This window comes from Colius striatus, chromosome 4 (genome assembly GCF_028858725.1).
Source record: "Colius striatus isolate bColStr4 chromosome 4, bColStr4.1.hap1, whole genome shotgun sequence".
Classification (NCBI taxonomy): domain Eukaryota; kingdom Metazoa; phylum Chordata; class Aves; order Coliiformes; family Coliidae; genus Colius; species Colius striatus.
The window spans coordinates 1,998,937-2,013,760 of record NC_084762.1 but is presented as its reverse complement, the minus strand read 5'-3'; the positions used below and the strand labels follow the sequence as shown (position 1 = coordinate 2,013,760).

Genomic DNA, 14,824 nt, shown 5'->3' with positions numbered 1-14,824 from the left:
TATCTCCAGGGTTTGGGCAGCGTAACTGCCATCAGCACACACCAGCAGCGAGGTTTGCTAACAGAAACATGAGGATGGCACACAAGAGCATCCTCCCGGCTTTACAACAGCGACGTCCGAGCTCACCAACAAACATCACAGCCAATTGCCAGGGCAGCATGGGCAGAAACACCCCACCTCTCGAGCGGATCCATAAGCCCGGCAGGATGTGCCACCTTGGCTCTCGTGAGCCAGACCAGCAGCCCCACGAACACACGGGAGGAAATGATGGGAGCAGCCCTGCCAGCGACACGGTGGCACCGGGCAGGGGCTCTCGGCGTATCCCTCATGCTAGAAACCGACCACAGCAGCCGGTGCCCGGAGGCGAGGGCTACTGCAGCCCCCTGCGCGCCGGTGCCGCCGCAGCCAAGCCCCGGAGCACACACCCCTCCGCAGGAACCGAGGCTCCGGGAGGTAGGAGCCGTCTCACACCCTCCCACCGCCGGCCCCTCGGCAGCTCCTCCCCCGGGGCGGCGCGGCAGGGCTCGGCTCGGCCCGGCCCCCCGCAGCCGGTGCGCGGCCATGGCGAGCCTCCTGCCGCGGCGGGCCGCCGCCGCCCGCCAGCGCCTTCTCCTCCGCCCGCCGCCGTCCCCGGGCGCGGCGGCAGCGCGGGGCAGCAGCCGGAGCTTGCCCGCAGCGCTCCTGCGCCGGGCCGGGCTGGTGGGCGGCCGCTGGCTGGAGGCGCCGGCCGCCTTCTCCGTGCGGGACCCGGCCAGCGGGGACGAGCTGGCGCGGGTGGCCGACTGCGGGGCGGCCGAGGCGCGGGAGGCCGTGCGGGCGGCGCACGGGGCCGGCGCCGCCTGGGGCCGCCTGCCCGCCAAGGTGAGCGAGCGGCCGCGGGAGCTGGCGGCGGGGACACCCCGCAGGGCCGGCCACCGGGCACCGGGCACCGGGCACCGGGCACCGGGCCGTGCGGCCGCCGCCGGGCGGGAGGCAGGGCGGGCGCCGCAGCCTTCTGTCTCCGCAGGAGAGGAGCGTGCGGCTGCGGAGGTGGTACGAGCTGATGATGGAGAACAAGGAGGAGCTGGCGAGGATCATCACGGCCGAGAACGTGAGTCCGGCGGCGGGGCCCGCCTCTGCCCCTGCGAACGCGGGTAGCGGCGGCTGCTGCCGAGGAGCCGAGCCCGGGGCTGCCAGCACGGCAAGGGCAGGAGACCCGCAGCCGACCCAAGGGCCCCGCCGCCCTCGCTGTGCGTTCACGCCGCTGTCCTACGTCCGTGGACAACGTTTTGAACATTTCTGACCTACCACAGAATCCCAGAACGGTTGGGGCTGGAAGAGCCCCGCAGAGCTGCTGCAGCCCCAGCCCCTGCTAAAGCAGGATCCCCTCACTCAGGGGGCACAGGAACGTGTTCAGGAGGGGTTGGAAACCACCCAAGAAGGAGCTTCCACACCCTCCCTTGTGCAGCCTGGGCCAGGGCTCTCTCACCTCAGCACCAAAGTTCTTTCTCCTCCTGTGCCAGGGGCACTGCCTGTGTGCCAGCCTGTGCCTGTTACCCCTTGTCCTGGCACTGGCCACCACACAACAAACACTGGCCCCATCCTCCTGACGCCCACCCTTTGGGGATTGATCAGCATTGAGAAATATATATCTAAATAGATATTAAATAGAAATATTTTTATATGTGGCTATATAAATAAATACCTGTCAGTCTTCTCCAGCTGGACAGTTCCTGGTCCTGCAGCCTTTCCTCCTCACACAGATGCTCCAGTCCCCTGCTCATCTTGGTGGCCCTGTACCAGCCTCTGTCCAGCAGTTCTCTGTCCCTCTTGAGCTGGGGAGCCCAGAACTGGACACAGAACTCCAGATGAGGCCTCAGCAGGGCAGAGTAGAGAGGGAGCAGAATCTCCCTTGACCTGCTGCCCACATTCTTCTTAACACGCTCCAGGATGCCATTGGCTTCTTGGCACGTTGCTGCTCATGTTTAGTTTATTATCAACCAGGAGTACCAACCAGGTCAACCCCAGCCTGTCCTGGTACGTGGGGTTGTTCCTCCCCAGGTGCAGGACTCTGCATTTGTTGAACCCCAGGACATTCCTCTCTGCCCCACTCTCAGCCTGTCCGTATCTCACTGAATGGCAGCAACAGCCTTCCAGTGAAACAGCCAGTCCTCCCAGTTTGGTGTCATCACCAGTTTGAGGTGACAGCAGTACCTAGCTATGCAGTGGAACTCACACCCACAGTGTGCAAAAGCAGGTGGCTTTTGTATCCAACCTAAACCCTGGCCTTCATGGCAGCAGTTTGTGTTCTGTCAGTTTCATTGACTCAGAAACAAACCTGCAGCGCTATTAGAGCAAGTCCCCGAGTTGGATTCACTCAGTGTGCTTCAGTTTGCATCACAGAGCAGTCTGGGAACTCTGAGACTGGTATCCTTTGGGATAAAACCATGCTGGAAGATAGTTCAACAACTCCTCTGTGGTGTCCCAGCTGCTAATAGTCATTCAGTCCATGGGATCAGACCTGGGGGCAGTCCAAAGTAATGCCCCCCAAAATGAAATGTCCATGGCATCTCACTCAGGATGGTAACAGCAGGTAACTGCGGAGTTAGTAACCAAACTTGGGCCGTGTTGCTGTTCCAGCTCCTTGCCTTGGGCAGGTGCAAATCCAGGCACAACACACAAAGTGGTGACTCTGCAGTGAAGGTGCATTGAAGCCACACACCTCTTGCTGCTGCAGTCATAGAGCCCTTGTTTTGAGATGACAGCGGATGTGAGAGAGGGGATTACAAAGTTCTCTGACAAGAACTGAAACTCCCACGTCACCTGAATTTGTTCTCAGTGCTTCAGTGTGGTTTTTCTTGCTTACGGTGTATCTCCCCTCTGATTCAATCCAAGGGGAAGCCCCTGAAGGAAGCCCAGGGCGAGATCCTGTACTCTGCCTCGTTCCTGGAGTGGTTTGCAGAGGAAGCTCGCCGGGTTTATGGTGATGTCATTCCAGCCTCTTCGACAGACAGGAGGATCCTGGTGCTGAAGCAGCCAGTGGGAGTGGCAGCCATTATAACCCCAGTAAGCAAGCAGCATTGTTCAGATCCTGTGAAGGTGTTTGGCTCTTACAGCTCCTCCAGCCCAAGCAAACACCCTTGGAAGGTCCCATTTCTACCTTGTCCTTGCTCCCTCCTGGCTTGGCAGCGCTCCCCTGTGATGTTCTCGTCGGTCTGTTTGGGTTCTCATGTAATCACAGAGAGGGGCAGGAAGGTTTGCTGCAGTGTGACTGTGCTTTCTGCTCTCCTGCAGTGGAACTTCCCCAGCGCCATGATCACGCGGAAGGTGGGGGCTGCGCTGGCCGCCGGCTGCACCGTGGTGGTGAAACCCGCCGAGGACACGCCGCTCTCAGCGCTGGCTCTCGGGGAGGTGAGCTCTTCCCTAAGCTGCGCCCTCAGCAGCGGGCTGAAGCTGCACATGGGGAGTCAGATGGGCTCTGCAGATAACTCTGGTCAGCTTCAGACGTGAAGAACAGGTAAACTGGCTGACTCAATCCAGAGGTTTTAGTGTAGGATGAATGTCAAGGGGCCTCTAATATAGAACTGGTTGGTTGGAAAAGACCTTTACAAACAGAAAGTCCCAGCCTTCCCCTCACCCTGCCCAGCCCACCACTGAGCCATGGCCCTCAGCACCTCAGCCCCACGGCTTTGGGATCCCTCCAGGGCTGGGCACTCCCCCAGCTCCCTGGGCAGCTTGGCACAGGGGCTGACACCCCTCTCAGGGAAACAGTTCTGCCTCAGCTCCAGCCTCAACCTCCCCTGGGGCAACTTGAGGTCATTTTCTCATTTTCTGTCACTTGTTATAGCAGAGACTGACCCCTTCCAGGCCACAACCTCCTGTCAGGGAGCTGCAGAGTGCTCCTGTCTCCCCTCAGCCTCCTCCAGGCTGAACACCCCCATTCCTCAGCCCCTCCCTTGTGCTCCAGCCCCTTTCCCAGCTCTGGCCGTGCTCCAGCCCCTCATTGACCCTCTGGCAGTGAGTGAGGGGCCCAACACTGAACACAGCCCTCGAGCTGCAGCCTCCCCAGGGCCCAGCACAGGGGCACAATCCCTGCCCTGCTCCTGCTGCCACCTCATGCTGACACAAGCCAGGATGCCCTTTGCCTTCTTGGCCACCTGGGCACGCTGATGGCTGAGAGAGAACAGGGCCATTTAGCTATGCTGAACATATTTATATGTTTCCTTTTGTTACCTGGAGTGACAGAGTAACCTGCTTTCTTGACACCATGACATCTGTTACTGGTTGTGCTGTGTGCTTTCAGCTTCCATTGACTCCCAGACTGGTTTCTTTAAGACAGGAAACAAGCATTAAACAACCATTCCTCACACAAAATGCTGCACTAATCATGCAAATTCTGTGTTTCTTTCTGTTGCAGCTTGCAAACCAGGCTGGAATTCCTGCAGGAGTGTATAATGTTGTTCCTTGTTCCAGACAACAGGCCCCAGCTGTAGGGGAGGTTCTCTGCACTGATCCATTGGTAGCCAAAATATCTTTTACTGGCTCTACAGCAACAGGAAAGGTACCTAAAGTGCACAGAGTGTCCTTGGAAGGTTATTCCTGGGGTTATGCTGGAAAGGCAAGGGGAAAGGGTGTGCCTTTAGACAGAGCCTCCTTCTTTTCTGGCTACTGTTCCATATCTGTAGGGTGACAACAGACTAATAACATTGAGTTTCTGAGGTACTACTCAGGAACGGCTTCTGCAGCTGACAGAGAGAAGTGAGGGCCTTGAATCTGTCCTATCACCCTTGGTTAATAAGCAGTCTGCTCGCCATCTCCAGTGACATCAATAAAATTGCAGAGTGTGGCTAGGAGGTGGTAGGACTCTATGGGATGGCAGTATGCAGAATGTCTGGTATCAATGCAAATCTTAATCCCAGGTTCTGTCAGATCTTGGCAAAACACCTCTGACAGTGGCTGAGGTTTTTATTCCCCAAAAAGAAAAGGACAAGCAAACAAGTGGCAAGATTACTGTACAAAAGCCTGACCTGAAGCTGGTGAGGTCCTTCTCCTTTGTTCTTTCTTGGCCAGAATTTAATCTCTGTAAAGACTTTAATGAAGGAAGTCAGTTTTTGTCATAGGAGAAAACAGATGCCCAGGTAGTGGAGAGAAGATGCAAACTAATTCCCTGACAGAGTTAGTTTCCCCACTGCCTCCCAGCTGTTGGTTCCACAGCTCACAGCTGGCAGAGGCAGAGATTTGTGTGTCCCCTCTGTGCTGCCTGCAGGTCCTGCTGAAGCATGCAGCTGGCACTGTGAAGAGGGTGTCCATGGAGCTTGGAGGACACGCGCCTTTCATCGTGTTTGACAGCGCCGACATGGACCGAGCTGTTGCAGGAGCCCTTGCTTCCAAGTACAGGAACTCAGGGCAGGTAAGAGTTAACCTATTTTTGTCCTGGTTTCTGGAAAGCAAAGAGCTGTACCTATAGTTGAAGCTGTAAATACGCTGTTTTGTGTCAAAGGAGAGCACAGAGCTTTTGGTTGGGGAAATGTTGCTTTGATGACACAAGAAGAAAACGCAGGACTAACCTTGGGAAGAGAGAAAGGAAATGGAATAGGATGGAATTTGGACAAGGACCACTGAGTGATGAGACTCAGACTGGACAAGATCTCACCAAAAAGGCAGCTCTGCTGCTGCAGTGAAGGACAAAGCAGACAGTACTCTGCAGGGACTGAAGTGATCAAAACAGGGTGCAGTCACAGCAAAGGCATAGCACAACAAGGCAGGCCAGTGCAAGCACTGAAAAACAAATGGCAGGAAGAAAGCAAACTCAGTTAATGCAGGGTTTAGAGAAAGACACTTCACAAAGCGTGAGATGAGGTTTTCTGCTCAGTCCAGCATTCCTCAGTCTGGTTAGAAGGTATTCCTTGCAGCTTCTTAGTTGGTCAGAGTCCACAGAACTCACAGAACCTTCTCCTAGTGTAAGGGACTTAGCTGATCCCATGGTGTGAAGGCCACCATGAGTTTGTGGATCCATTAAATGCAGCATAACCTACCGTTTGGTTTCCATTTCACGTTCCCTTTCAGACCTGTGTTTGCGCAAACCGCTTCCTGGTGCAGAAGGGAATCCATGACCAGTTTGTGGAGAAGTTTGCAAAAGCTATCGAGAGAGAGCTGCACGTTGGAAGTGGATTTGATGCCAAAACTACCCAAGGGCCACTCATTAACGAAAAAGCAGTGGAGAAGGTAGAAATAAAAGCTTTCTCCTTTTTGCCATCTTAATCTCCTTTTTAGTACCCATAAAGCATGTTTCCCACTGAAGAAATAATACTCTCAGGTACTAAAGCTTCAAGAGTGTTGTTTTGCATACCCCAGGTAGAGAGACAGATCAAGGATGCAGTTTCTCAAGGAGCATCTGTGGTGACTGGAGGGAAACGGCACAGCCTGGGGAAGAATTTCTTTGAGCCAACGTTACTTAGTAATGTTACAACAAAGATGCTCTGCACCCAAGAGGAGACATTTGGCCCTTTAGCACCGGTTATCAAGTAAGACTGTTGATTTTCCAAGATTAAAAATAGCAATTAAAGAAAAAACAAACCCCAAACAGTGGGAGTTTACTGTGACTGAACAGGATCTGAGAGACAGTTTGGCAAAAGGTGTGTTGGCACAGTCACACAAGCCCTGCGGTGACGCTGGGGGACACGTGTGAAAAGTTGTTTTGGATATGTGGTCGGTTTGTTTCTCTCTCTTGACCCCATTTTAACATCTCTGGAACTTTTTGAAAAGGATTTCCTTTTAAATTGTATCAGCAGTTAAGCAAGGGTAGAGAGCAGCAAAACCTTCATCAGCTTCATGGTGTGTGGTATGAAGCAGGAGGCAGGACTTTGCAATCTGTCATTTGCTCGTCCTCGGTTTCCCTGAGGGAAGATGACTTTGAGCTCTCTTTTCTTCCTAAAAACCTTCCTGGTCTCTGTCCATAGCAGCTGGATGTGCTAGAAGAACATATGGTTTTCTCTAGTAGTTGGGAGTGCCTGTGGAATTGGGGAAGTTGGTGGAATAACCCATCTTAAGTAATACTTGAGCTACCAGTCTAGGGAGGATAAAGGCAATCTTAACTGCAGTTTGAATTAAGAGAAGGGGTAGAAACTCCTTCATTGTTTCAAAGTGAAGATTAAATTAGGTGTTTAAAATCCACTTTTGAAGAAACCCTGGAGACTTTTTTACCTGCAGGAAGGATGCTTCTTGTCAGCAAGGCAGCAGATGAGCTGCAGCCTTCATTTGCATGTTTTCTCTTTGCATTGACAGATTTGAGACAGAAGCAGAAGCTGTTGCTATAGCCAATGCAGCCAGCGTGGGGTTAGCAGGTAAGCCTCTCTCTCAGGTCAACACCCTCCTGTGCCTTCATGCCACAAACTCTCTTTTACAGAGTCTTCTGCAGTCGTTCTTCCTGATTCTCATTCGTGTGTGTCTGTGTCTGCACCGCAGGGTATTTCTACTCCCGAGATCCAGCTCAGATCTGGAGAGTTGCAGAACAGCTGGAAGTTGGAATGGTGGGTGTTAATGAAGGCATCATCTCCGCCGTGGAGAGCCCTTTTGGTGGGGTGAAAGAGTCTGGCTTAGGGCGAGAAGGCTCAAAGTATGGCATTGATGAGTACTTAGAAATAAAGTATGTGTGCTTTGGAGGCTTATAAAAACCTACAGAAAGCACAATCCCAACAGCTTGGAAAAGACTGCTGTGGTTTTAATCAGCTTCTTGAATCAGAAATACTTAAGAATGCAACTTCTCCCTTCTTCAAAACTAAGCAACCCTGTCCTGTAGGTGTTACTTCCAGTATCCCGTGCTGCCATAGGTTTTTACATGTTCCTCATTTCTGTACTCGGTTTCTCAGCACTGTGATCACAGTGGCCATTTTTAGTAGGGAGTAGGGAAGAACACACGTTTGTTTTGCCCCCTGTGTAACCCAGAGGACTTGGCCACTCGTGTGGAATGAAAACAGATCACAACCTAGGGCAAGGGGGAGACCAGACCAATTTCCTACTGCCTGTGTGTTTCAGCGGGGGTGGGGGAGGCTTTGGGGATGGCAAGTCCCCCTGTAGGATTTTGTGTAAATACATTTGCTAATGTGGTTATGTGACCTTTTAGAAGCAGGCCTGTCTTTTTTTTTTTCACTTGTAGGAGAATGTGGTGCCTCTGAAAAGTGAGGAATTGCTTTTAGGTACACTTAGGCATCCATGCAGGCACCCAGCCATCCTGTCCAGTGCATGTTAACGCTGGCTGCAGAGCTCTCACTTGTGCCTAACAACCAGCTAGCATGCCTGGGACCAAATATGACCCTTGTCTGCTGTTTGTGAGCGCTAGCAGTCCTGGGAACAGGACAGGGTGCTGCTGGCTGAGTGAGGAGCAGGAGGAAGAGGGGATGCCTACTTGAGGAATAACTTGCAGAATTGTAAGGAGCCACTTAAGGGCTGTGTGAAGGAAGCACAAGTGGTGACACAACACGCTACAGATACTCCCTTCCATGAGAAGGACGTGCCTCTCCTTGTGTAGAAGGACAGTCACTGATGTAGAAGTTGCTCAGTGGCTAAAGGAACGTTTCTCACCACCTCCAGAGAACTTGACCTTACAAATGGTTCCGTTCCTACGGGCTTTGTGCCTTGAAGTGGATGTGTGGTTACACAGATGAATGTCCATTAGGGAGGAAAGGTTTAAAAACCTTTGGACTTGGGTAACTGGTGACCTAATAAAGACTTAAACAGATGTGATTACAGGTGAGACTAGTTTGTGTCACCTCATTTGTCATCTTCAGAAGACAAAGCAAAGCTTCCTTAATACAAAATAATCAGTGCTGTTTAGACATTATTTTCATGGCAGCCCAAAAGCAGCACTTCAGCAAGTGGGCAGTGGTAATCTGGCAAATGAATTGGCACTTCGGAGGCTAAGGGGAATACATGTTGGTTCCCGTGTTGGGCAACTTTGTCTGGTGGGCCTTTACCTATTCATTACTAAAAATAAATACAAGAGGGCAACAGAGCTTTTCTTCCTGTACACTAATGAATGTACCCTGTGAAATGGGCTATTTTAAGAGATTTTTATCCAATGAGTGAATGAGGTCGCACAAGACTTGGGGGGGGAAGTAAGCAGGAGCCGAGTTGCAGGGGGGGTTTAAAACGCACATAAGGTAGCAGTGACTGCTGCTTCAGTACTTGTCAGTATTTTTTATGGTTCTGTTTGTGTAACACTTGAGACTAGGTCTGGAGCACATTACCTGTCAGTGCCCTGAGTGTGTGTGTGTGTGTGTGTGCCTCATGCCAACCCAGGGGCAGTGGTTAAAGGACATTTATGGCCTCCCAGTAATTCCCACTGCACCAAAAACACACATGTAAGACAGGGATGACTTAATGCTGTTGGCCAGTTGCAGACTATGTGCTTGTCAAGAGTGAATAAAGGATGACCTAGTCCTACATTAGTTGCAAAAACCTTCTTATAGTCAGCTTCCAAGCTTGAACTGTTTGGAAGGCAGAGGGTGCCTGAATTTGGGGAAGAGCGTGTTGTGGAAGAGGAAGCTGTTTGCCAGCCTTGGCTGCCACGATGTGTTTCTTACTGGAAAGAGCAACTAGGTAGAAAGGGGTGGTAGCTTGGTGCCTGGGTACCACTGTACAGTGATGCTGGCACACTTACAGGTGTGGGACACAGGTAGAGACCATCTGCCACTGAAACTGCACAGACTTAAAAGGTGTCTGCCTGGGGACTGCAGCACAAGGTCAACGTTCAGCTTCTGTTGCTTGCTGCTGCAGGACACAGCGCAGTCTTGAATGTGGGTGTGCTGCTTGGGACAGTGCAGCTGGGATAAATCCTTTAACCTGCTGCTCTATTCATTGCAAATTAGTGATCTGGTGCATTGATGCATTTAAAATCTTGATGTCTTTTCAGAGAATAGCACTGTTAAAATTCACGAGTAAATGTTTACTTCTTTTTCCTGGCAAATACTACTTTTTACTCTGTCTGATAACATACTGTAAGCACAAAGTGTAATTAAAGATAAGGGGTGTAATAAACTTCAAGAATACCTTTGGCTGGATGGCCTGGAGTCCAGCAGTGTCCTTGTTGTCACTAAGGTCCACATCAGTGAAGCACAGAATCATCTGAAAAGTTATCTTCATGGCAAAGAGCTGTGATCCTTCACCAAGGGTGGTACTTGAATTCTCACACCTCAGTTAACGTTGGTTACACTTGTGATAGCTTAGCACTTGCTGGGTATTAAAACTGTGATGGAAAAACATGGTTTCAGTTAATAAATAGCTTGTGAAAGCACTGAATTCTGTGGTTTATTGCCTTATTCAGCGGGGAACTGACAGCACCAACATCAAGCCTCTCCCATTGGCACAGAGTGTTTTGTTCTGACAGCATTGGCACCGGGAAAAGAAAAAAGGGCTATTTCCTTACATCCACATGCTCAGGAGGTGTGGAATCTGGTTACCTCAAGTACAGTCCCTTGAATCTAAATCAAATAGATGAGACTACTTGGACATGCTAATACACCCTCAGTTAGTTCATATGCAAACCTTTCATGCCAAGTCAGACACTTCACCACAAGGCAGAGAGAACCTGTGTGGACCAGAGGGCCCTTCCCTGCTTTCAGGAGATGATTCCTTGCATAATTTACTTCCTTTATGAAGACTTTAAATAGGTTTTTGGAAGCTGTTTAATATTCATTTAGTTTATACAGTTTTGAAGCATCAGAAACTGTCTTTTCATTTCCAGCCTTAGTCACAGCCAATTTCCATCTTATTTTCTTATGTTACCTTTTAAACAGCTGGGTTTTTACCCCCACTGCATGTCCTCTCAGTGTAATAAACTCTTAAGAAACCACATTTACCTCTCCTACTTGATACTAACACGGTTTTGCTTAAACAGGCAGAAACTCAGCCAGAGTGCACAAGCTCGTTTTGGCAAGTCACTTTAAGTAATGCTTGGCCCTTGGCATGCTAAGCTGGCAAAGTTACCTTGGCTGCTCAGAATAAGTGAGGGAGGCTTTTGGTGCTGGTACCACCAAAGATAATCAGTCTGACTGAGAATTATGTCAAACCTGACCCACATCTAATGCTTCATTTAACAGGAGCAGTCAGGTTGCACATTTATCTCCTGTTGCCAAGTGCAAGGCAATGTTTATGCAGGTTCATGTTCTGGTAGCTCTCCATCTCCCAGGCACCAGTGGCTTTAGATTCATTTTACACGTTTGTGATTCATTGTGCTTTCATGAAGCAGTCACAGAACACAAACAGCGGCTTCAATGGTTTGCACAGAGTAAAATAGCTTTTACTGTTCCAAATCAATGAGGTACATGTTGGGCAATCCTGTAAAAGCAGCTCTGTGCTTTGGTTTGGCATCGAAGGAGCTGTCTCACCGGCAGAGGGATGTGACTGAATGTGAGCCAACAGTGCGCCCACGTGGCCGAAAAGCCAAATGGCATCCTGGCTTGTGTCAAATATAGTGTAGCCAGCAGGACCAGGGCAGAGATTGTTCCCCTGTGCTGGGCCCTGGTGAGCCCATAGAGAAGGAAAGCATCACTGCTTTTATGTTGGAGTACAGACATAAGCTATGGCACACAACACACCTCTATCAGCCTGACCTGAGTGCTGAGTCCAATACTGAACACCGTGTCTAAAATGAATACTGGACAAGTTCCTAGAAGGAAAGGCAAAACTTTATTAGTGGTTACATAAAGGTCATACTTTCAGCTCAGAAACGGTTCCAGTCACAATACATTCCCATTTGCAATAAATAACATATTTCCTAGAAACAGGTTCCTAATGTGAATCCCCCCTGGGAGCAGCTCTCCTGTGCACAGACCAACTCCTGACGTGCAGCCCATCTGCACTTGGCTGGGAGCCTGTGCCAAAGGAAAGAAATCATTTGCCTCTTCTTCTTCCTTTTTAAAAACAGTTATTTCTAATTTTTAAGGTTCCCTCCCTTGCTTTGGGGAGTTCAAAAGTATGTGAGATGGGTTCCCCTTTGCTGCACAAGTACAGGATTAGCATTCGAGTTAGGGATCAATGATAAGCAATAGCTGATATTAAGAAACTCTTGTTACCTTTCTTCCAGAGGAACATTTGCCTCTCTCAAACCTCACATAAGTGGCCAAAAGAGTAAAGCAGCTGCCATTTTACTACCACCATCCCAAAGCTCCAGCTGACTGCAGCCCATTATCAGTATATTGAGGGGCAAAACTAGTTTCACTCAAGGAAGAGGAAAATCGCATAAGAACCGAGTTCCTTCAAGAACATCAGAACTGTCTAAGGAAAGATTAAATCCAGCCCAGAGAACGGATGCAAGAGCATACCCTCCCTCTCTGGTACATTCTCACACTGTAAAGTTCCTTGCATGTATGCACACTTCTGTTTGCCCACACAGACCAGGGCAGAAAAGGACAAACAGCATCAGCTGAGCAAACACAGCTGACAGCACAAAGCAGATGCTTGAACAGTGCCTACATCTGATGCCTCTGACAGAGGGAGACTGCCAAGGCTCTCTTTACCAAGAAGGATGCAGTTGAAAATATGTTCTTGCACAGGAAACATGAAAAACCTTTTGCCCCCTCCCTAAATAAACAATCCTCTGCAATTAGACCATCCAAGTGTTACTCAAATTTCTGAGCAATTAATATGACAGGAGGAACCACAGGGCAGAGAATTTGGATGTGTGTTTTAGCAGGTTTGCTTGCACATTTGGGGAATTTATGGAGAAGGGGCTGAGCTCAACATTTTGATTTTAAAGGGGGAAAAAAAAAGATAATTAGCATTTTAATTGGGCCTTAACCCTCGAACACCACGTTATGTCAACACATATAAAGCAGAAACTGAAAGACATCAAAGGCCGACCTTGTTTTTATTGACCGGGTTCTTTTAAATTAATATATACACACACTCAAGAAAGGAGAAGGCAGGTGAGATAAAGTAGATGTCAATAGAGAGCCCAAACCCCTCCAGAGACAGAGTTAAAACTTGGCTTCTGAAGGACTATTTATACTACACCTTGCTGGCACATAAGGGAAAACCTGGAAAACACTTACGTTAGCCCTTTTTAGCTCTTCACAGCCTCTCCCAGCACTGTGACTCCTGCAGCCACACTTAGCTCCCCAGAGAAACACAGGGCTGAGCACAGAATAAATGCTTCTCAGCGCAGCATCAGCAGCCTTAGGGACTGCTGCTTCTGCATTTGAGAGCCACAGGCGTGACACCAGCTACCAACATGCCATGTTGCTGCAGCTTTTGACTACAGATTCCCTCCAACCTAAACAGCTCTTGCAACTTTTGCCCAACTCCATTAGCAAGAGAAGAACAGAAGCCAGTGTTCAACCCAACTACTCTGTTGTGTTGGATTTCTATCAAAGCATGAAGAGAGCCCCCAAATTCTCCATCAAATTATTTCTCATGATGGAAGGTGGACTACGTCCTCTCCCTGACTTATCTTCTCCCCTTGATCTTTACACTGCTCGACTCTTCTCTGTTAACAGATTCTCCACTTCATCACCAGATTTTTTTTAAGAAAAGGTCTCTAAAAGCTGTCTAAAATGCTCCCAGAGGAATGGCTGCTCTGTCAGAACACACTATTCCTCCAGCTCAGCCCGAGACTCCACCCAGCCTGTCAGCAAAGCACTCCCAGGAAAAGCTGCCTGTGCCCAGACAGTATCACTGACACAGATGCTCCCACCAGTGAGCTCTTCAGTTTGAGATCTCAAGAACAATATTGGGGCTGTGGCTTTGAAGTCCCAACGAGCACACTGTAAAGAAATCCCCCAGACTGCAAACATCAGAACTCAAACACACCTACCCTGCCCAAACACCTAAAGACATCTCTTTAGGCCAACTCATCCAGGCACTGAATAGCCATGGAGGAAAAAGTAAAACAATCAAAATGTTCCAGCTAAAACCTGCCTCAGTATCCATTCCCTCGACAAGGAAGGGAGGTGCTGAAGCCCAGCTCCACGTGGGGTATTTTGCCACAAGCATTTCACTACACAAACACCTGGCACATTCTGGAATGGAGCACTGAAACTGACAGATGAAAACTCACCTCAGTCTTAAAAGGTCAAGAGCTCCTGAAAACTGGTCTCTAAGCAACATGTTGGTTGGGATGCTCAGAATGCTTCCTGCTCCTGTTTCCTGTCTGGATGAGGCAGACTCCAGAGAGTCAAAGCACTTTCATCACTACAGCAGCATCCTGAGGCAGGACTTCCCTGCAGGCACCATACTTGCATCTTACAGGACACAGACGTATCACACTACAGCTGATTAAGTGCAACTGCTAATTGTAAACTTCCTTTGAAAGCAAAAGACACTTCCATCTGATGAGTGCTACCCTAGAAAAGGAAGTCACAAAGCACAGTCAGAGAGAAATACAATGCACTAAAATGCTCTCTGTGTTCCCAACCTATACTGAAAATGAGGGTGGAGCCTGTGGTCACATATAGCTCTCTCCAGTGGTAAGGGAATTCATCTATATTGGCTTTTGCTGTTTCCCATCAGCATCACAACCACACTGCTTCTCCAAGAGAGATACAGGAGCACAGGACACAAATCTGTATGCACCTCAGTCACCACTGTTAGGAGCACAACAGCCCTGCCTGGTTTTGTAGCAGTGATACAGGAAAAAAGGCCATCTGAAGTTCAAACAAACACTCAACATGGAAGAGGCAAGAATTACAATGTCCTTTTCCTTGTTCCTGTAATGGTGACAAGAGGAGTGAGCTAACCATCTAATTCCTCCTCCTCCTTTCCCCTAACTGTGCTGGAAATTTACCCTTTCATCTGCAATTAGGTGACAGTTTAGGAAGCTTTCAGTTCTGGAACAACAGAAGTGGGCCAA

The 14,824-nt window shown here is 49.6% G+C and overlaps 1 protein-coding gene across 1 annotated transcript; it reads left to right on the top strand.

Moving 5' to 3' along the window:
* The first annotated feature begins 546 nt into the window (after positions 1-546).
* Positions 547-10,275, top strand: ALDH5A1 (aldehyde dehydrogenase 5 family member A1). The gene is made up of 10 exons (XM_061995848.1): positions 547-861; positions 1,007-1,090; positions 2,875-3,045; positions 3,274-3,390; positions 4,397-4,540; positions 5,246-5,389; positions 6,046-6,204; positions 6,334-6,503; positions 7,264-7,322; positions 7,444-10,275. Exons 1-10 carry the CDS (start codon positions 562-564, stop codon positions 7,647-7,649), a joined length of 1,554 nt encoding a protein of 517 aa, XP_061851832.1. The 5' UTR covers positions 547-561; the 3' UTR covers positions 7,650-10,275.
* Positions 10,276-14,824: the final 4,549 nt, after the last annotated feature.

Coding starts and splice junctions, on each gene's coding strand:
- ALDH5A1 (XM_061995848.1), top strand. CDS start 562: ATGGCGAGCCTCCTGCCGCGGCGGGCCGCCGCCGCCCGCCAGCGCCTT. Junction 1,091..2,874: donor GGATCATCACGGCCGAGAAC/GTGAGTCCGGCG, acceptor ATTCAATCCAAG/GGGAAGCCCCTGAAGGAAGC. Junction 3,391..4,396: donor CAGCGCTGGCTCTCGGGGAG/GTGAGCTCTTCC, acceptor TTTCTGTTGCAG/CTTGCAAACCAGGCTGGAAT.